The following is a 20482-nucleotide window of genomic DNA, read 5'->3' as shown; positions in this document are numbered from 1 at the left end:
TTGGAACAAGGCAAGGCGCATATGGACCGGAGAACATATGTGTGTATCAAGTAGATACTTAATTTATAACCCAGGTTTCAAAACTCTCAGGCATAAAGCCCTCTGAGAAGGGGGACCCTTCCTGCAGGAGGCTGGATCTAAGGCCTGGGGGCTGCAGGGGGCTATCTGCTTTGGGCCAGTGGGGGAGCCGAAATGCACGAGGTGATTTGCTATAGGATAGCAGCCCTCAAATTCACAGGTGAGATTTGGATCCTGGTCCGGGTCGACCCTTATGTTGGCAAGTAGCTCTCTATGCCCATCGGTCCCATCAGAGGTGGAGCTGGTCAAGGCAGCGTTGGGGCACCAGGTCCTTCTCTGAGCTCCTGCCCAGGCCCAGCTGCTGAAGCCCCCGCTGCTCTTGTGGCCCAGGTAGAGCTGGTGAGGGCATAGCAGGAGCGGCCATTCTGAGAGCGCTCTTTCAAACTACTAGTGAAGTGGGTTTACTTGGTGATGCACAGGCCAGGAATGTAGTCACTGCAAGGCCTGAAGAAGAGGGTCATGGATGGGTTATCTGTTAAGTGAAGAGTCTGTCTTGACCAGAGAAAGAGAAAGAACTTAAACCACAGAACCTCGGCAGGGAAGGTTCCAGGCCCATGTCGTGTGGCCTGGGGGAACACGGGGCATATATGAGGATCAGTTCTGGGACCCAAACCCTTCGGCCGACAGCAGGTGGGGACATTTCTGCACCAACTTTGTGTTGACAGGGGCACCTACCAACCATCTCCCCTCCCTCAAACACAGGGCATGAATTTTAAAAACAGAACAAAACACTCACACTCAAATTTTTCTCCTTTTATATCATTTCATCCAAGTTAATCTCTTGGGCTTTGCCTTTATGGTAGTACCCTTTTCTTTAAACACATTTATTAGGTTGATCATTTATGCTGTAAATATCTGTATTATTGTTAAACATGCCAGCTAATGCCAAACAAGCTTTTAAAACTTAGACCCGAACACCTTTTTAGGAAAAAAAAAAATCTTTATTAAAAAAAAATAACTTACAAATGGAAAGAACTCTCTGAAATACAAGGTTTGTTTTGTGCGCCGTGTTACAGACTGGAATAGTGTTGCTTTCTTTATTTTCAATGTAACTTTACAATAATATTAATGTCACAAACTGCATTACAGAGCAGTTTTCGTTCCATATCCCAGACCAGGCCAAAATACCACACAGATATAAAACTATCGTAAATAAAACATTTCAGCCAAGACTGGCATATATTTATATATATATATTTATATGTGTATATATATATATATTTATATGTGTGTATATATATATATATATATATATATATATATACTTTCAAAACAGCTAACAATTAATGTCATCCTTAGTCAAAACGGAAGTCAAACTAATCTCAAAACTACAACACTGAATATATGTCAGCATTATACCTCCCATACAATATTTAAAATATATTTAAACTTTCAAATACATTTAGAAGGTACATCAAGAGTGAGAAAAATAAAGTCTTAAGATTTAAATACAAATCACCATATAAAACCTTCAGGGAGCACAGGAAAGTCCTATTTTACAGAAGTGCAGGCAAGCCTGTCCCGCAGCTGGTGTGACAAGCAGTGGGGACTCCTCGGCACAGCCCCACATGGTGGGTGCCACTCCGTCGGGACGCACGGCCACGCGACAGACAGCCACATTGGCACGAGAGAGAGAGAAAGGAGCCACAGGGACACACGTCCCCCTTTTCACGCAACTGCGGCATCAAGCCTGAAGCCACTTTGCTTTACTGTGGAAAATGACGCAGCCCGGTGCCCTGCTGGGAGCAAGCACACACGTCCCGGAGGCCGTGCAGAGCGCATCACTTGGTGTTTTGCTCCAAAGCCGAGTACTCGGTCTCCGACACTCGGGAGGCATCGATGAGCTTGGTGAGACCCGTTTTGGCCGAGTACTTGAAGATGAAGGCTTTCATCAGCTCGTACCTGTAGTTGCGGTTGATGAAGCTGTAGAGCACGGGGTTGACGCAGCAATGCACCAGGGACAGGCACTGCGTGACGTGCAGAGCCGTGAACAGGAAGTTCTCCAGCTGGCAGGTGAAGGGGATGTAGTGGAGGATGGAGAAGACGTCCAGCAGCACCACGACGTGGTAGGGGAGCCAGCACACGAGGAAGACCACCACGTAGGAGAAGATGATCTTCCGGCTGCTGTGCTTCTCCTGGTCGCTGGAGGAGGAGATGGCTCGGGCGAGCAGGAAGTAGAAGACGGCAATGATGGAGAAAGGGATGGCGAAGCCCAGGACCACGGAGACCAGCTCCATGCTGATCAGCCACTCCTTGATGCTGTGCTCGGGGTAAAAGGACCGGCAGTAGGTCTCATTGTTCGAAGCGGACGTGACCGTCTTCAGGTAGTAGGTGTCGGGCAGGGACACGCAGAAGGCCAGGAGCCATGCCAGGACACACACGGCACGGCGCACCATCTTCTTCTTGCGGCTGGAGGTGTTGGTGAAGTAGGCGACAGAGAGGTAGCGGTCCACGCTCATGCACGTAAGGAAGAAGATGCTGCCGAAGAGGTTGATGGAGAAGATGAGGTGGGTGACCTTGCACGTGAGCTCGCCCATGGGCCACTGGTTATGCTGCACGAGGCTGACCACCCAGACCGGGATGGTGACCACCACCCACAGGTCGGCGATGGCCAGGTTCAAGATGTAGCAGTGCGTGTCGTAGCCCGTGGTCTTGGCCTGGATGTTCACCCAGACCACCACGGAGTTGGCGATCATGCCGATCACGAAGATGAAGATGTAAATGAAGGAGAGCGTGTACAGCAGGACGTTCTTGTTGGGCATGTTGGCGCACTGCACGGTATCCACGACAATGCACTCACTGCTGTTGCACGGCCAGCTGATGTCGGAGAAGTTCCCCGGTTCCGAGTAGTCGAAGACGTGCAGATCCATGGTGCCACGGGCAGCGATCAAACGGCCTACGTGCAAAAGCAAACGAAAGGATGGAAGACCAGCATGGCTCCGTTAGCAAACACTCCGGATCTGTCAAACGCTTTCCCAGTGCCCCCGTGTGCCCGGCGGTTTCCCCGTAGCTCCCTAGTATCTTTGCAAAGAAAGGAGAGAAGAAACCAAACATAACAGAATCTGCAAAAGAAAACACACCCAGATTCTACATCCGTATGAATCTAAATCCATCTCTCTCAAGGAGAGAAACAATGTTTGCTTTCTCTGTCTTTGCAGGGCTGTGTTCTCAAGACATCGCCAGCCTGGCTGTGCCCAGGGTGTGAAACCGACACACTCCAGAGGCCAGAGGAACATCAGGCACTGAGCCCCAGGCCCAGTAGTGCTGAGGCCCAGGGGCCAGCTCATTCTCTGCTGGGGATGGCAGAGCCATCTCACCTACGTCCCCAAGAGCGGCGGGGTGGATCTGTTCCTGGCACTGGTGTATTACAAGTGTCCTGCTTGCCTGTCTCAGGTCCACTGCGGTTTGCAGTCAGGAGGCCCCTGGAGATGTGGGCAGCGTGTGTCACGCCCTGCAGCTTCCCTGCACCCCAAACCTGCAGCCTCTGACTTTGCCATGTGGTTCACAACTCAGGGCAACCAACCAGCTGTCTCAAATGTGGGCCATTGCCTAGTTTTCCATCTTCTATTTGTCCAACTGCTTCAAGAGTAACTGGTGCCGAGACCCAAAGCACAAAAACCACCACCTGCTGCATCTCTGGAGGGGCTGACTTTTCTCGTCTTCCCTGCTGACCCGGCGTGAGGTCAACACTCTCTCAACTGTCACCATTTTAACACCCAAGGAGAACCCAGGCCCGAGACACCACTATGCCTGGAAATGATTCCCCCACAAACACCAGCTTTGAGAGCTGCCCAGGGCTGGGCTGTCTTCTGCTGACTGGTCCACCCAAGGGCCCTGAAATCCCTCCACCACCCGCCATGGGATGGCGGCCTCACTGCATGACTATGGGAAGGAAGATGTAAAATGAAACTATTCAACCTGAGGGTGCCCTGATGGGAGTTATCACCTAGAAGTAGGAGTTTGTTCTTCCTTTTCACCTGTTGCAGGTAATGACTGACCATGAGTCAAGCTTATTTGCCAAGTTCATTTAAAGTGGACTCCAGGACTTCCCTGGTGGGGCAGTGGTTAAGAATCCGCCTGCCAATGCAGGGGACACGGGTTCGATCCCTGGTCCGGGAAGATCCCACATGCCGCGGAGCAACTAAGCCCGTGCGCCACAACTACTGAGCCTGCGCTCTAGAGCCCGCGAGCCACAACTACTGAGCCCGCGTGCCACAACTACTGAAGCCCATGCGCCTAGAGCCTGTGCTCCACAACAAGAGAAACCACTGCAATGAGAAGCCTGCACACCACAATGAAGAGTAGCCCCCGCTCGCCGCAACTAGAGAAAGCCCACGCGCAGCAACGAAGACCCAACAGAGCCAAAAATAAATTAATTAATTAATTTTAAAAAAAATAAAATAAAGTGGACTCCAGGCCACATAGAAGAGCTCCCAGAGGATGAGGACTATGGTCCCTGGCTCAGTGCCCAGGTGACCGGGCTAAGGGTCTGCAGAGACGCAGCTGGGAAAGCACCCATCTGACGATCAGACCTTCCTGGATTGGGATTCGGGTTCCTCACTCATTAGTGCTTAATTTGAGACTAGCTAACCTGTCGTTTGCCGCTGCTTTCTCAGGACACCAGCACCCATCTCACGGAGCTACCTAAGAAATCATGGGCCTAAGACAGAACCGAACACAAGAAGAAGCTCAAAACTTCATCCCCGCCCCTCCCTGTCTCTTTACCCATTAGAAAGCACAGGCTCACTTAGCTTTTGCGCCGCGTTCAAAACTGACTCCTCCCAGCTGATGGGCAACGTCCTGCCCTGGAGGGAGACGCAGGAGCCATGCAGAGAGCGCGGTTCGATGCTCTCACCGCCAGGCTTCATGAACAGAATCCCAAGAAGTGAGACCGTCTGCTGCCTCCCAGGGCTGCCTCCAAACTCACGGCAGAGGACCTGCTCTTCAGTCCCATCTAGGGAGACAGCCCTCAGGCTCCTGTCCCTTCTCCTCTGTGGGTTCTAAGTGGCCGCTGGTTCCCCTCCAGGTGACCTGACCGCGCCTCAGTGTCCCCTGCCGCTGATGGAGACGGCTGGACCTCCCCGGAGGCGGCTGGAACCGCGGGCCCTGCAACCGGGAAGCCTGGTGGTCCTCAGAGTCACCCCGCCAGGAGGACCGTCGGGCCCCGGGACCACCAACTTGTCGCAAGACCTGACCCGTAGCGCGCCCATGCAGAGTCACCCGGGTCAAGTTAGGACAAATAAACTCCTCGCGTTAAGAGACTCTGGAATGCCCTGTCCTAAGATGCAGCTCCAGGACCCCAAGGGGACATGGACACACAGAGGGCACCTCTGAGAAGCCAGGCCCCCGACCCACTGGATGGGCCTCAGGGCGGGCAACCACCCCCAGACCAAGCCTGCGAGGTCCTACCGCCCCTCCCGCTGCCCGGGCTGCCCACCTGCCTGGAGCTGACCGTGCCCGCTGCACCCCTGACCCCAGCAGAGGGCAACGGAGGATTTGCGCTTTCCTCTCCCGCCTGGCTCTAGCGTGGTGACACTTTCCCCCCATTTCCTTAAAATGAAACACGTCTGCAGCATGGCTTAGTTTTATAAAGCGCTTTCACCCCGTGACCTCATCTGACCCGAGTCCCTGAAGAGCAGAGAAGCTCAGCTGGAGAACCAGCCACAGCCCCACAAAGGTGGGCAAAGGCGGCCTGGCCCCTAGCTGGGGCTCCTTCGTCTGCCCGCACTGGCACAGCCCTAGCAGGCCTCGGCGGACACAGCCAGAAACCCTGGCGTTTGGGTCATTCACAGGGGCTGGAGGGAAAGGAAGGACCCCCAGCCTTTGTTGGCCTGACTTGGATGCCGTGTCCTCACCTCCGTCTGCGACCCAAGGAGTCATTCCGCTCGCCGGGACACTCTTGTGCCCTGCAGTGTCCAGGTGGCGGGGCACTGCTCAGTGTGGACAGAGGGACGCATGCACGCAGGGGACCTCGGGGAAACGCCAGGCGTCTGTGTCCCTCTAGGACCCCACTTCTCCCACACAACAGACCGTCCGCACTCACACCACGGGGGCTGGGCCAGCCCTCGGTGTTCCCTGAGCCGGAGCCGAGGTGGGAAAGGGCTCAGGGACCCGGAATCGGTCCTTTGGTTTCTGCCCTCTGGGTGATGAAAACCTGATTTAGTGATCACTGGTCCTCTGAGCCCAAAATGGTACTTGTGAACCGGGCACATCACTCCCTGCAGCCGTCCTTTCCCCTCCCTCCTGGACAGCATGAGGGAATCTTCCAGAAAGGGCTGAGGGGAGAGCAGAGGCTGGGGGGGGGCTCCTCGCTGGAGCTTGAAAGCCCATTGGCCCCACCGATCGATCATCCATCACCGATCATCCATCACCGATCACCCATCAGCCCAGGAGATGAAGCCAGAGGCCCACGCCTTGACCACCAACCTTCTGCTGGGGAACCCACCCACCCCGACCCCAGGGCAGAGGCTCCAGTGGTCCAGAGAAGGAAGGGAAGCACCGGGAGAGGAGGTTAAACAAGCAGTGCAGTAATCCAGTCCTTCCCAGATTTAAATGGGAAGCTAAAGAGGAAAAAAAAAAAAGAAAGAACGCCAGACGATAGCGTAGCTCCGGTCGTTTGTTATTTTACATGCATTCTGTTTTGGAAACGAACAAGGGCTCTTTCCAGAAAAGAGAATATTATGATATAAAGACAATCTGCCATGTTACGTCAAATGTGGTCCGTGGCCGTCTGGGCGCGTGTCCCGGAGGTCTGGGGCTAACGGTGTGCGCCCCTCACCACCCCACTGCAGACAAGAATCTTCCTAAGTTACTGGCTTAGGTTATAACAAGTGATGCTCTCGGAGCTCCTGACCCGAACAAAGACGTGACACAGCAGCTACGAAATATCGACCCAGGCCCCTGGTTCCCCAAGGCCTGGCCAAACCTGAGGGAGGAGCGGGTGAGGGAGGCTTCCCACTGACCCCCTGGGGCCACTCAAACCCCCTGAGATCCTGCACCAGAGTCTCATCTCCAGGAAAAGCGGGAGTGGGGATCACGCCATCCACTAGGGAGGCCCCACTGCCTGTGCCAACCGGGAAGGACCTGCGGGCCTGACACAGACCCCGGGACCTGGAGCAGACGCCCTCATCCACTGGGACCAGACCCCCTCTGCTGGAATAAACCAGCAGCTCCGTTCCCGTCAGCTTGGGCCAGAGCTGAGGAGGGACTTCTGGGTATTAGTCCCACCTGCCCACCGCCTGCCTCCCTGTGGGCCAGGCCCCCCACTGGGGTGGACAGGAGAAGGAGAGGCCACTTCTGACACAGGTCATGACATCTGCATAAAGATTCCTGATGGAAGGGAAAAAACGGGGCTTGGAAGAAAAGATTCTTACCGTTCTTTAATTTTACAAGTTCACACATTCTCCTCTCAAAATATATATTCCCAGGTCCCCAAATGTACATGCAAGAATGTTTACTGAAGCACTATTTCTAAACCAGCAAAAAACTAGGGACAACATAAATGTCCACCCATGGAGGACAGCAAACCACTGTCTGGAATATAATACAGCTGTACAAAGAAATAGGAAACCTACTTTTACGAACGTGGAAAGTTACACTTATACACATACCGTAATCTCATGTACCTTAAAAAAAACAAACCAAAATTATGTGTATTTTTATAGATAAATATATGTGTGTAAAGGAATGGGAAGAAGATCTGTAGTAAGTATAACTTTGGGCTGGGAGTGTGGGATGAGGGGACAAAGGGGGAACTGTAGTTTCTACTCTATACACTTCTGTATGATTTGAAACTTGCCATCAAGAATTCTGTAAATGTGGATAGAGGGAGGAATGTTCCACAGAACAATAAAGGTTCATGGTCCATTTTTTTCTAGACCGGGGAGATCCCACTGAGAACAAAGCAGTAATCATCACTTTTCATTCCCTTTTCCCCAACACGTACTGCTTTATCTCACCGAACCCCCCCCCCCTCCAGGGATCACTTCCCATAGATTCCATGCCCAACACCTGCTCCCGGAGAGCATTGCACTTCTGCCAGGACAGGAAGTGGATCTTCCTACAGCCTGAGGATGGAGGACCAGCGTCTGTCCATCCCCCCTCCCCCACCGGCCTGGGGTCTGTAGAGGAGCTCATCTGCCACTTGCATCCCCAAACGGTGGAAGGGAGATGCACCACTCAATTCTCAGGCTTATTATTCATCAATCAAGTATCCTTGGCAACCACTGTGCTGCTTCAAGCGGCCTGACACATTCAGCTGCCTCCAAATGGTTGCCCTGAGCTCACCAGGCCAGCTGGGGGCAAAGCCAGAATGAGAATCTCCAAGTTCAGGGTCCCCATGGGGTGGCAGTTTGGCCTGCAAGGAATATGTCCGTTCACTGGCCGAAAGCCACTCCCTCCAGGACACAGACTGGCAAGTGTTCAGGTATCTGGCCGGTGTTTCCCCAAAACTGCCTTCAGTATGTTTGCAATTTCCGATCACAATCCCAGAAGACCCTTCCCGACCAATCCCTGAGCCCCTCCCGTCCCAAATAAATTCCATCCCAAATATCCCCTCTGTTTCTCCCGCCTTGTCCCAGCCCGGCGGCGCATCTCCATTCTGTGTCACTGGGCTATTGGCGTGTCTCCCCGCCTCCTCAAGCTCCCACCCCACGACGTCCTACTCTCTGTGTACAGAGCAGCCAGCAATGGCACCTGAACAAAATAGGTGTTCAATGAATTCACAGTCAATGAATCGACAGTGAATCAAGCTCCCCCAAGACCAGAAATCTGAGGTTATCAATGGAAATGGAGGCCCAGAAGAGACTTTTCTGAAATCCTCACAGAGCTAAGATAAACATCACTGGTTTCTATGCCCCCAGATGTTTGTGGAGCCCCTTCTGTGAGGGGCACTGCTCTGGGGCATAAAAAACCGGAATCATCACACCCGCCTGCCCCCAGGAACTCGCCAAGTAACCGAGAGGGTCAGGAAGGCAGGAGGGTGGTGCTGGACAGCCCTTGAGCACAATGGTGATGGATTTCCACCCCAGTGGCTGATGGGGACCCCCAAGTAGAAAGGGGGTGGTGGGATGCTCAGTGATATGCCATGAGGAGGGTCACCGAATCTGGCTGCAACAGTCAGGCGGGGCCTGTGCACGCAGGAGCCATCAAGGCCTTGAGCGAGGGACTGGCTTCGGGGCAGAAAAGGGGGAAAGAGGTGACACAAACCACGGACAAGGCTTGCGCTGGAGGCTGGGTGCAGGTCGGACTGGAGGCAAGCGCCAGGATGCAGTGCCAGGCCGCCCGGGGCACCAGCTCGGACGCCAAGGGGCCCTCTGGGCCCTCCAGGACCTCTGCCTGCAGGTGGCCTTCTTTACTGGTCTTCTGCAATTGGGACTTGTGTCCTCCCAGGGTGGAATTTCACGGAGCAACTCAGTGCTGTCCCAACAAGATCACCCGGCTCGGCTAATCTCGCTGTTGGGCACCTGGAAACTGAGGTCAGACGGGCAGCAGGACCAGCCATCTCAGGGGTATGGCTGATACCAGCTCTCTTCACTCTCCCCACTCCCCAGGGACTCTCCAGTGGCACTCAGGCCCTGGTCTCCTGTGAAAGCCCTGCCCCTTCTACTACTCAGCCGAGTGCAATTTGCATAAAGAGGGCCCGCATCCTCTCTAAAGGTCATTAGGAAACCGCACATCATTGGGGTTTGTTTCACTTCTTAGCAATCCTGCATTCAATCTACGGGAATGTCCAGTAAAGCTTCAGCCCAAGCTTAGGAGGCCACCTGCTGGGGCTGAGAGCAGAATGGGGGAGGTCTGTCCCCCACCCCGTGTCGCGCAGACAGAACGATGCTGTCCTGACTGCTTATTTTACACGAGTGAAGAATTGCTCTGAATCACTTGAGAACTTAAAAAAATAATATATATAGAGAGAGAGAAAGAAAAATCCAAACCCTAATTCACATATGGGCCACCTATTTCCAGAGTCCTCAGACACACTACACATTGACACACAGGGCTACCTTGTCCACTGTAAGTATTTGGGGAGATAAAACGAACCCCACATCCAGAAACCTGATCTGTTCTATTGTGCTTCGCAGCCCACAGGGAAGCGGTGCTGGACCCGGAAGGGCAGATCCAGAGATTCCCACGGCACAAAGGCTGCCGTCTGGGTTGATGGGTGTAACCAGAGCCCTGATTCCCACCCAGCTCAGGATCAGGATGAGGCAGCCCAGAACAGCCACTCACCTCCGGCTACACACAATGGGGTTCCCAGGAGAACAGGACGCAATCTTAGACAAAATTAAGGGAAGACCCGACAAAGGTTTCTGTTACAATAAGAGAATTGGAAGACGCAAGCTACCTGGCAGGCAGAGCCCTCACCATGCGGTCCCCCTGCGGCCCCCTGCACCTTTATCTGTCCCTTGACCAAGAGCGGTCCAACGCCACCTGAGGTGGTCTCAGCCCCTCCACCTTTAAATGCTCGGAACAAAAAAAAAGGGGTCAGCTTCCAAACCTACTTGGGGCTCAGCAAAATTTTCACTATAAAAATATGTAATTCTCTCATCACTTTAAGAGCCAAGCAACAACGTTTGTTTTTTTCCCAATTCTAAGCCAGCAGATTCTTATGTAACCAAAGTATCAAAGTTTCCCTGCAGAAAACCATTAAGTATTCAAAATCAGAGGACTCCCCCTTTTTTCCTTTCTGCTTGCTTGCTTTTACTTTAATAAAACATATGTGTCCCAGAGCTACAATTTCCTGGACTTTAAAAACACTTGACATGACACACAAATTTCCACTTACACACATGCAATTCGATTGGAAGCCCTTCTAATACTGTTTTTGCTCCTGAGTAAAACCAAGTTCCTTGGTTGCCTGTATGAAAAGTACAAATACTTTCTAGCCCCAAATTCCATTCGTGTTCTGCGAAATCACTGAGAACCATCTCAAGTGCTGAGTTACTCTTGGGGCTCACAGAATGACTCCCTTTCAGTCTCAGGTTTGAGTGACCAACTTCGCTCGTGTCTCCTGGAAAACGGGAACCTCTCTGCCTGGAGTGATCCCACAAAAAGCCACTGTTCCTGATTAAGTAGTTTTTTTGGTTTGGGTTTTTTTTTTTTTCATCCAGAAAGTCTATACTTGGCCTGTTCTGGACCTGATTAGAAACCATAATACCTTCTCCAGTCTCTCGAGACTTGCTGATAACATGGGATAACCTCACCTCCGAAGTCCTGACTCAGTTAAGCATTGTCATGCTGCCTCGGCTGTACCTTCTGGAACTTTTTTAAAACTACGATTGCAACGCACACCCCTTTAAAAACATCAGAGGGGCGGCAAAATACAGGCATTTCTCAATTTTCTTTTTCTTTTCTACTCTAATCCCATGCAGCCCTCCTCCCCCACCCCGGTTTCCAGGAGGTTGTGGCATCAGGCTCCGCAGTTGTGTGCACACTGGAGTGTTTATGGCAGAGACTGGGGAAAAAAGAGCAAATTGTTTCCAAGCTAGAGCTCCCATGTGCAACTCTGCTTCAGAAAAAGGCTCTGCATCTGGGGAAGCTCAAGGGCTGATGAAAGAAGGGCAAGCAGTTTATCCATTTAAAATCTATGGGAAGTTAAGCACAGACACCAGCGGCCTCCACTTTCCTTTCCAGACAAGCCTATTTGATCTCTGCATTTTCCTGGAATAAATAAAGGGACACAAAGGCAGCATCTGCACATTTAAAAAGAAAAGAAAAAGTTACCACATTGAGATTTTGCAGAATGAAGTTTCAGGGGATGTCAGGGCATCAAATACCTTCAAAGGGCTGTAAACCATTTCAGGGAGGCCTCTTCTACATCTGGAAAACGTAATTATCCTGGTGTGAGCAAATGAATTGAGAGAAAAGAAGGAAGGAAAGAAAAAAGAAGGAAGGAAGGACAGATGGAAGGAAGGAAGAGAGAGAAAGGAAGGAAGGAACGAAGGAAGAAAGGAAGAAAGAAAGAAAAGAAAGAAAAAGAAAGAAAAAAGAAAAGAAAGAAGGAAAGAAAAAGAAAGAAAGAAAGGAAGGAAGGAAGAAAGAAAGAAAGAAAGAAAAAAGGAGACAGCCAGTCTGACTTTTACAACTTCTCATTCTCCCTGGAACTTACAAGTCTTGGCTAACCACCCAACCCTGACCTCACTGCAAAGTTTTTACTTTCCGTCACCCCTCAAACCTTTATGCGGGCTAACAAAATCGAACAAAATTCGTTTTACTTCAAGAGTATAATTAAATTGCAAAATCCTAGACTTGTGTGTGTGCCTTTTTTTTCCAACTGAAGTTGGGTTTAACACCTTCTGAGCGAACAATAGATACTCAAATTAGATCAGGAGGGATGCAGTCAAGAGACAAGACCACAGAGCTGTATTTAACATTCACCCTTATAGCTTCCGGACTTACAAGCTCTGGTAATCCTCCAAAGCAGTGAATTCAAACCCACTCTGGACCCAAAGAGATTCTCAGCCCAGTTTTCTTCTTCGCTCAAGGATGCCTCTTCATAAATGGTACATCTTTCTGGAATTACACATTCACTGCCAATTCTATTTCCCAGTGGATATACCAGAAGCAAAACAGGTAGGCAGTGGTGCCAAGCTGACCCCAGTGCCAACTTTGAGCAAGCTGAATGGACAGTCTGCCTTCTTGTGAAGTTCTCTGCTTGCAAATAAACCCCCGATTCCTCAATCCAACAAACACACACACACACACACACACACACACACACACACACACAGAGTGCCTTCCACTTCAGAAAACTGCCCTTTTTTACTTTCTGCAGCCAAGGTGAAGCCCCAAGTTAACAACCGCACTCTGCAATGCAGCCCTGCGACACGCAGCCTGTGCTTTCAGAAACCAGACCTGCAGACTCTCCAACACCCATCACAGCTTATAAAAAAGAAGAGCTCTGAAAAAGACCATTAGCTTAAGAGCAGAGCCCCTGCCCGCCATCCTCCCTTCCTTTCTAAGCAGGGCTGCTGACCCAGCACAGTTTCCTTACCTCCCGGCTGGGCTCCGCTCCGGCTTAGGGCTCAGGGCTCGCCTTCCCAGCTCCTGCGCTCACTGCCTTAGGGCTGAGCACTTTGCAGGAAGTGTGAGCTCTCGGGCTGCAGACTTGCGTTATATACACTGCAGGGAGGCGGCCTCTAGATGGCAGCTTTGTAACCCGCATCTCCTCCCTCCCTCCCCCAGCTACCCCTTCTCTGCGCGCGCGCGCACACACACGCACGCACACACACACACACACACACACACGCTTGCATGCACGCACACACTTGCACCCGCGCACACACACCCCTCTTGTAAACCCCGATCTGTCATTTCCGGCCAAGCTCTCCCACACAAGCACACTCTTGGGAAACCCCAGCCTGCCTTCATTTGCAAAGTTTAATGAAGCTACAAGGTCCAGACCCCGGGGGGAGATGTGTCAGCAGAAAAAAAAAAAAAAAGGCAAAGAAACCCTAGTGCTTTGCAAAATCATCAAATATTTATCTGGTCTCAGGTATATCTTTAATAATCCCATTAACACCAAGAATTCCTTTGAATGCCTCTTAGCTCTAGGGAAGACTTTGTTCCCAAGACAAATTGCTCTGAACTTCTGAACTTCGGTGTTGATTTATTAAGCCTGGGTTGTCTTTGTTAATTCCTCCAAAACAGAAGTAACAATTTTGGTATGGGAGCAATGAATTCGTACCACAGCATATACACCCAAAGTGAGGGAAAGAGCTTTGTCATGGATTTTAGTAGATTTTATTTAAATACTTTTATTTGTAAAGGACTTTAGGTCCAAAAGCCTTGAAAATCGAATGAAAATGATGTTCTGAAGCACACCCAGTGCCAGGCACACATTACCTGCGTCATACATGTCTTTTGATAATGTCCTTTTTGGAGGTGAATTTAGCAAATATTTCTTTATTTTTATTTTTGAAATCTACATTCTTATCTAGAAGTGGGTAGCTGGAGTTCTGTCCATGGGGGAATTGGACCTAAAAATGTGTTGCATATAATAATCACCTCCTGCCTTATTTAGATAAATCAAGCGTAAGACAATGACTTCAACTTTCACTTTTAAAACCGTGCTGAGCTGTTCCCCCCCCCCCCCCCCCCCCCCCCCCCCGGTAATGTGCAGGGTTGTGGCTTTTGTTTTGCTTTCTGCGCCTCGTGGCGTTAGTTCTGTGGCTCAACTCCCTGCGCCCTGGCACCCGGTGCTCCCACTCTCACCCCAGCTGAAACTTTTTGAGGTTCTTTTTATACTTCTACTAAAAATACCAGCAGACAGCCAAATGCTCAGTCTGGAGAATTGGGAGGTCAAACTCTCACGCAGCCAGAAGGCCTGGGTATGCAGAAAGCCCTTAACAAAAGAAATATTTTGTTTAGATGAAACTTCACAGAGCACAGCGGAAGTCACTCCAAAATGGGAGCTAAGAGCACACCTGCTCCGAGGTCTCTCACGGGGGTCTGCCCACCATGTCCCTGCCCATCTGGTCGCTGTCCTTAAGAACTGGCACGGATCTTCTTCCTGTCCTGTTGCCTGGGCACCCAAAGCCCCATCTCCGAGCTCCCACAGTGAAAGCTGCTGTAAAGCAAAACCTCAGGCAGCTGGGTCTGCACGCACGCAGGATTTGGGGAGACTGTACGAAAACGCTCGTGACTTTCTCGGTCCTGTTTTCTACCAGCAGGTGACCCTGTGTCTGAGCCTGATGGAAATGTACCTGTGGCGGCCAGAGCAGAGATCTCCTCCGTGACACTGACACCCAGGCTGACTTTCTATTTCTATGAACGTGATCTGTCCCCTAACGCGATTCTCCTTGGACAGGTTTGGGGGCAAGACTGAAACGCAGGATGGGTTTGAATCTGCTCTCAATTAAGCATGCTACGTTGAAAAGAAAGCAAGCCTTGCCGAGAAACCCGCGACAGGATGCAGTTGCTGAAGTGCAGGAAGGAAAACGCAAAGTAGATGTAAAAAAAAAAGAACACGCTTCAGTTCAGACGCTGTAGGGCCCGCGCTCCCCGGGGGCTGGGCTGGGGCGCCCGTCGCAGCACCCGGAGGACGGCGAGGGGCGCGGGAGCCGCGCGGGCACCGGCTGGGTGCAGAACTGTGCGCATGGGTGCCCCCTGGGACGAGGCCCGCAGCCCTCCCGCGTCTGAGTTCTGCCTGGGTCTCCCCACCCCTGACGGAGAACCCAGTCCTGGGGGAATTGAGAGGGTACGTAAGCCAATGTTCTGTAAGGGAGCAAGAGTCCATCACCCCAGGACCTAAAATGTCTCTTGGAACGTTTGGAAGTCTGCTCCAGCTGGTGGAAGGATTGCATTTGGAAGGGAAGGTTAGTCTCAGAGGAATGAGTTTGGTTCCCCCACGATGGGAAACTGAGAAGGCAGGAATGGGTCGCTGTCCCAGCTGACCCAGATTTCATAGTTCCTGGACCTGTTTTGCTCGCCCTGACTACGTAGTGTAGTGGGGGCGGTGAAGGGGTTTTCAGCCAAGCCCTGCCCCCCATCCTTCCCTGTCTATAATCTGCACCTGGGATTTTAGACTCCGCAGAGCAGGCTGTCCCCTCTGGGCTCTGACTTGCCTGCAGATGTAGCACCATCATCCTGCTGCCTTGAAACCCCACCTCACTTTCAGAGGGATCCTGGAGGGCCAGAGTTGGGGCTGGCGGGGTGAGGGCTCCAAGGGAGCACAGTTAGGCTGGAGAGAGCGTGGACCCTGACGCCTGCGAATGTGATCCCAGCTCACCTGCATCACCCGCCCAAGGGCTGAAGACTGACTCTGCCCAAGGGCGGCTGTTCTGTGCATCCTCAGAGGATCACACAAGGTGTTACGGATTCCTAGAGCCAGCCAGTAGATGTCCTGGCCTGGCGGGAGTCATCTCAGCCAGGACTGGGCATCCCCCCCGAATAACAGATGCCAACGCCTTCTGTGGGGGAAGGACCCGGAAGGAAAGACAGAGCCCTGCCCGCAAGGGGATGGCGGTCCCAGCCTGGGCTCCATTCAGACAGGCCTGATTTGGAACCTGACTTATACATCGTATCTCCTTAGGCAACCAACCTCTTTGGAATCTTAGGTTCGGGTCTTTAAAATAATTATAATAGAACGTTCTGTTCTCGGCAGGTGCCTCTCAGGATTAAATGAAAAGGTTAGAGGCACCTCGCAGGTGCCAGAAAGGCTAGTTCTCTCCCTCCTCCTCCTCCCCTGGCCCCGGCCAAATTCTGGTGACACAGAGCATTTTTGAAGATATACAACCCAAGTCTTGCCACATTTTATGAGCTCTTTCATAAAGTTTGGAAAGTTTGCACAATAATAGCTCTGAGTGTGGAACTTTTGCCGGGCTCTGTGCTAAGTGCTGCGTTCTTTCAGTTAATCTTCACAGCAGCCATTAACCTAAAATGTCTCTAGTTTTGTCCGGCTTTTCTAACTGAGGAAACTAAGGCCCAGAGAGAGTGGGCAAACTGCTCTGGATAACTGCCAGTGAATAGAAGTGGGATTCAAACCTGGGTTTGCCCAGCTTCATAGCACATGCTATATTACCTGGTACCACAGAAAGGCATACTCTTAAAACAGAAAAACCATTGTAAAACACACATCAGGGTGTGTTAAGTTGATTCCCTAAAAACAGACTCTCGGATGAGAATTCAGGGCAACTGTTGTATTAAGGATGTGCTCCCAGAAGAACCTGGCAAGGATAGGGGGAAAGACAACCAGAGGTGCAATCTCTAGCTAAGTCTCAGCTGCAGCCTGACCCCTCATGTCTCTCTGAAGCCTAAATTACACCCTAATTTGTCCCAACTCCAGGCTAGGGAGCTGGCTTTTGTGCTCCTATATCCTTCAACCAGTGGATTAGGGCTGCTGGGTGATGGGTGGGGTAATGTAACCCCCAGATACACCCCGTTCTCAACCTGTCTACTCCAGTAACCCAAGGTCAGTCTCTCAGAGACTCACCCAGTCTCAAGCCTGGGCAGTAAACCCACATCAAGGGTTGGGGAGGGGTGCACAGAACTAGAAAGGGGTCAAGGGGAACTGAGAGCAGCACCGCCCGTGTCCCCCGCACTGGGCATCTGTGGCGTCTGTTGTATCAAGTTTGACCCAAATAAGAGAGTATTCTCTAATCAAGACTCGGACCAACTTGTTTCTACGCCAGGCCCTTCGCACCTGACATTTTCTGTTCTTGGAATGCTCTTTCCAATAATGGTTATATGGCTGCCTCCTTCTCACTATCCTGTTTCAGGCTTGAATAAAATTGCTTTAGAGAAACTTTCACCACTCTAGCCAAAGAATCCTCCCATCCCAGTTACTCTCTCATTATCCTGTTTTCTTCGTAACAATCACCATCCAAAGTCATCAGTTTCTTGTTTGTCTTCTCCCCACTAGAGTGTAAATTGCCGCAGGGCAAGAATGTGGCTGTTTTGTTTCAATGCAGTATTCCTGTGGTCCCACTCAGTGCTTGGCCCATGGTAGGTGCTCATAAATATTACCTGAATAAACTCAGAAAAATCTCACTTTTAAATCAGGTTTTCACCTGTCCCATATTTTGCTCACCTTCTGCCTCGTAGAAATGGGGGGAGGGCGGTATTTAGGAAAGATCCCAGGTTAAGTGCTTTGGGGAAACTTAAAACATAAACCTTGAATTAGGAGGTTGAGATTAACATATACACACTACTATATATAAAATAGATAACCAGCATGGACCACTGTATAGCACAGGGAACTATATTCAAGATCTTGTAATAACCTATAAGGGAAAAGAATCTGAAAAAGAATATATATGTGTGTATCTATCTATCTATCTATCTATCTATCTATCTATCTATCTACACACATATGCGTGTGACTTGCTGTGCTATACACCTGAAACTAACACGATATTGTAAATCAACTATACGTCAATTAAAAAAAAACATAAACCTTGAAAGTGGGCAGAAGACTTGAATAGGTACTTCACACAAAAGGATCTACAGATGAGCAATACACATATGAAAAGTGTACGACTTCCTTAGTCATTGGAAAAATACAAATTAAAATCACAGGGCCAGACAACTGGACACCCACCGGAAAGAATAAAATGAAAATGACTGAATGTTAGCAAAGGTGTGGAACCACCAGAATTCTCACACACCAATGCTTCTTAAACTGTATGTGGTGAAGGACCAGCATTCTTTCTTCTTTTTCAATTTCCAGTGCATTTCAGACCAAAATACGGTGCAACTGAGAAGGACTAGTATGGAGCTCCTGCTACCTGGGCCTCATCATGCAGGTGTGACATCTGCAGTGTCGGTCTTCACTGTCACACAAGGCCGCTGACTGTGGATTTGTATGCCACGGCCATGGCGCATTTCTATAAAAGTGTCTAAATGCTCACTCTCGATTTCTGGACCTAGCTCTTTGCAGACTAGTAGCAAATAGCTCACAGCCCACACTTCGAGTGACACGCTGTGCCCTGATGGTGGAGGTGCAAACTGCCACAACCAGTTAGGCAGGATTTACTAAAATTAAACATACACATACCCTCTGACTCGGAAAGTACATTGTAAGATATATACCCAACTTAAAGATGCAATGTTGCAGCAAAAAATATGCCAGAATGTTTATAACAGGACTATTTATAAGAACCCCAAACTAGAAATAACCTGACATTAGCAGAAAAGGATATTACAGACCAATATCCCTCATGGACATAGACATGAAATCCTTTAAAAAGCAAATCAAGTACAACAATATAGTTATCATGACTAAGTGGGGTTTATCCTTGAAATGCAAGGCTGGTTTAACATTTGAAAATCAATATAATTTAATTCACTAAATTAATAAAATAAAGCATTTGAAAACATTGAAAACCAATTTGTGATAACAACTTTCAGCAATCTGAAAATAAAATGATTTTGATTTGATTTAATTCCTCAGTTTGATATAGGACATGTATAAACTTGATATAGGGCATGTGTGAATACTTAAGAGTTAACATCATACTTAATGGTGACAAATTGAACACTTTACATCTAAAACTGAGAACAAGGCAAAGATATCTATTTTTACCATCTCCTTTCGACATTGTACTGATGGTCCTAGCTAGTGCCAATGAGGAAAAAAAGAAAAGAAAGGCAATGGATTGGAAAACAAGATGTAAAACATCTTTTATTGGCAGTTGATGTGATTATTTACATAGAAAATCCTGATTAATCTACAAAACAAATTCAAGAACTAATCAGTGAATTTAGAAAGGCCACAGAATACAAAGTCAGTATAGAAAAGTCAATCGTATTTCTATACATCAGCAGCAAACAATTAGAAAATAAAATTGAAAATTTTCTTTACAGTAGCATCAAAAAACATTTACTACATAGGAACAAATTTAACAAAAGATTTGTGAGACCTCTACACTGAAAACAACAAAAGCAACAGTGAGAGAAATTAAATGAGAGGTATACAATGTTCATGGATTGGGAGACTCAATATTGTTAATACATGATTTCTTCCCAAATTGGTGTGTAGATTCAATGTAGTCCTAACCAAAATCCCAGATGATTCTTTGGTAGAAATTGGCAGGTTGATTTTTACATTTTTATGGAACTTGAAAAGACCTAACCATATCTAAAACTATCTTGAAAGAATGTTGGAGGACTCATATTTTGTGATTTCATGACTTAATATAAAGCTATGGTGATCAGTCTAGTGTGGTATTGGCATGATAGACAAATAGATCAAGGGAACTAAATAGTCCCAAAATAGACACACATGTACAGTCAACTGATATTCAGCAAAGGTCCCATAGCAATTAGCAAAGTTTAAGAACAATGATATTTACTGTATCATGGTAGAAATCAAATAGTTGTTGTCTATTGGGGTGGGGATTGACTGGAAGGGAATCTTCCGGGGTGAATGGCCATGTTCTATATCTTGATTGGGCTAATGGTTACATGAGTGTTTATATTTATCAAATCTCACCAAACTGTATGCTTAAGATCTGTGATTTTCATTAAATTTTGCCTCAATAAAAAACACAAACTGTGGAATGTATATAAAGTGATATTATTTATATAAAATTTTAAAGCACTCAAAGAAACGTATATATTGTTTGGGGAACTATAGTAAAAGCCTACTTAGATGGAAGAAAGGATATACACCAACCTGAAGACAATGGTTATCTCTGAGGAGAGAAAGAGAAATAGGACGGAGTGGGAAGCAGGAGCACATACACTGTCTCTATAATGTTTTTATTTCTTTAGGCAGAATACTCTCATTTGTTAGATCTTATTGGTGGGCACATTGGAATATTTTATATTACTTGTTCACCATGTTTGAAAATTTTCATTCTTAGCTTTTAAAGTTTAAGAAAAGAAAAAAAAAATAACTTGAATAGAAAATTCTGAGTGAAGCATTGCTTTCTCTACTTTTACTTCACTGTAAAGTTTGACACAG

The 20482-nt window shown here is 48.9% G+C and overlaps 1 protein-coding gene across 3 annotated transcripts; it reads right to left on the bottom strand.

Moving 5' to 3' along the window:
* Positions 1 to 816: 816 nt before the first annotated feature.
* Positions 817 to 13194, bottom strand: ACKR3 (atypical chemokine receptor 3). Of its 3 annotated transcripts, none has more exons than XM_007184772.2 (3): positions 13070 to 13182; positions 11800 to 11895; positions 817 to 2974 (listed from the first exon to the last, which is right to left on the bottom strand). In XM_007184772.2, the coding sequence occupies exon 3, from the start codon at positions 2946 to 2948 to the stop codon at positions 1860 to 1862; it is 1089 nt and encodes a 362-aa protein (XP_007184834.1). In that variant the 5' UTR covers positions 2949 to 2974; positions 11800 to 11895; positions 13070 to 13182; the 3' UTR covers positions 817 to 1859. The 3 variants fall into 3 exon arrangements, with proteins under 3 accessions (XP_007184834.1, XP_007184833.1, XP_007184832.1); XM_007184771.2 differs by having other exon boundaries at positions 11853 to 11895; XM_007184770.2 differs by lacking the exon at positions 11800 to 11895 and having other exon boundaries at positions 13070 to 13194.
* Positions 13195 to 20482: the final 7288 nt, after the last annotated feature.

The sequence above is a fragment of the Balaenoptera acutorostrata genome, chromosome 8 (genome assembly GCF_949987535.1).
Source record: "Balaenoptera acutorostrata chromosome 8, mBalAcu1.1, whole genome shotgun sequence".
Classification (NCBI taxonomy): Eukaryota; Metazoa; Chordata; class Mammalia; order Artiodactyla; family Balaenopteridae; genus Balaenoptera; species Balaenoptera acutorostrata.
This window is presented reverse-complemented; position numbering and strand designations above follow the sequence as displayed.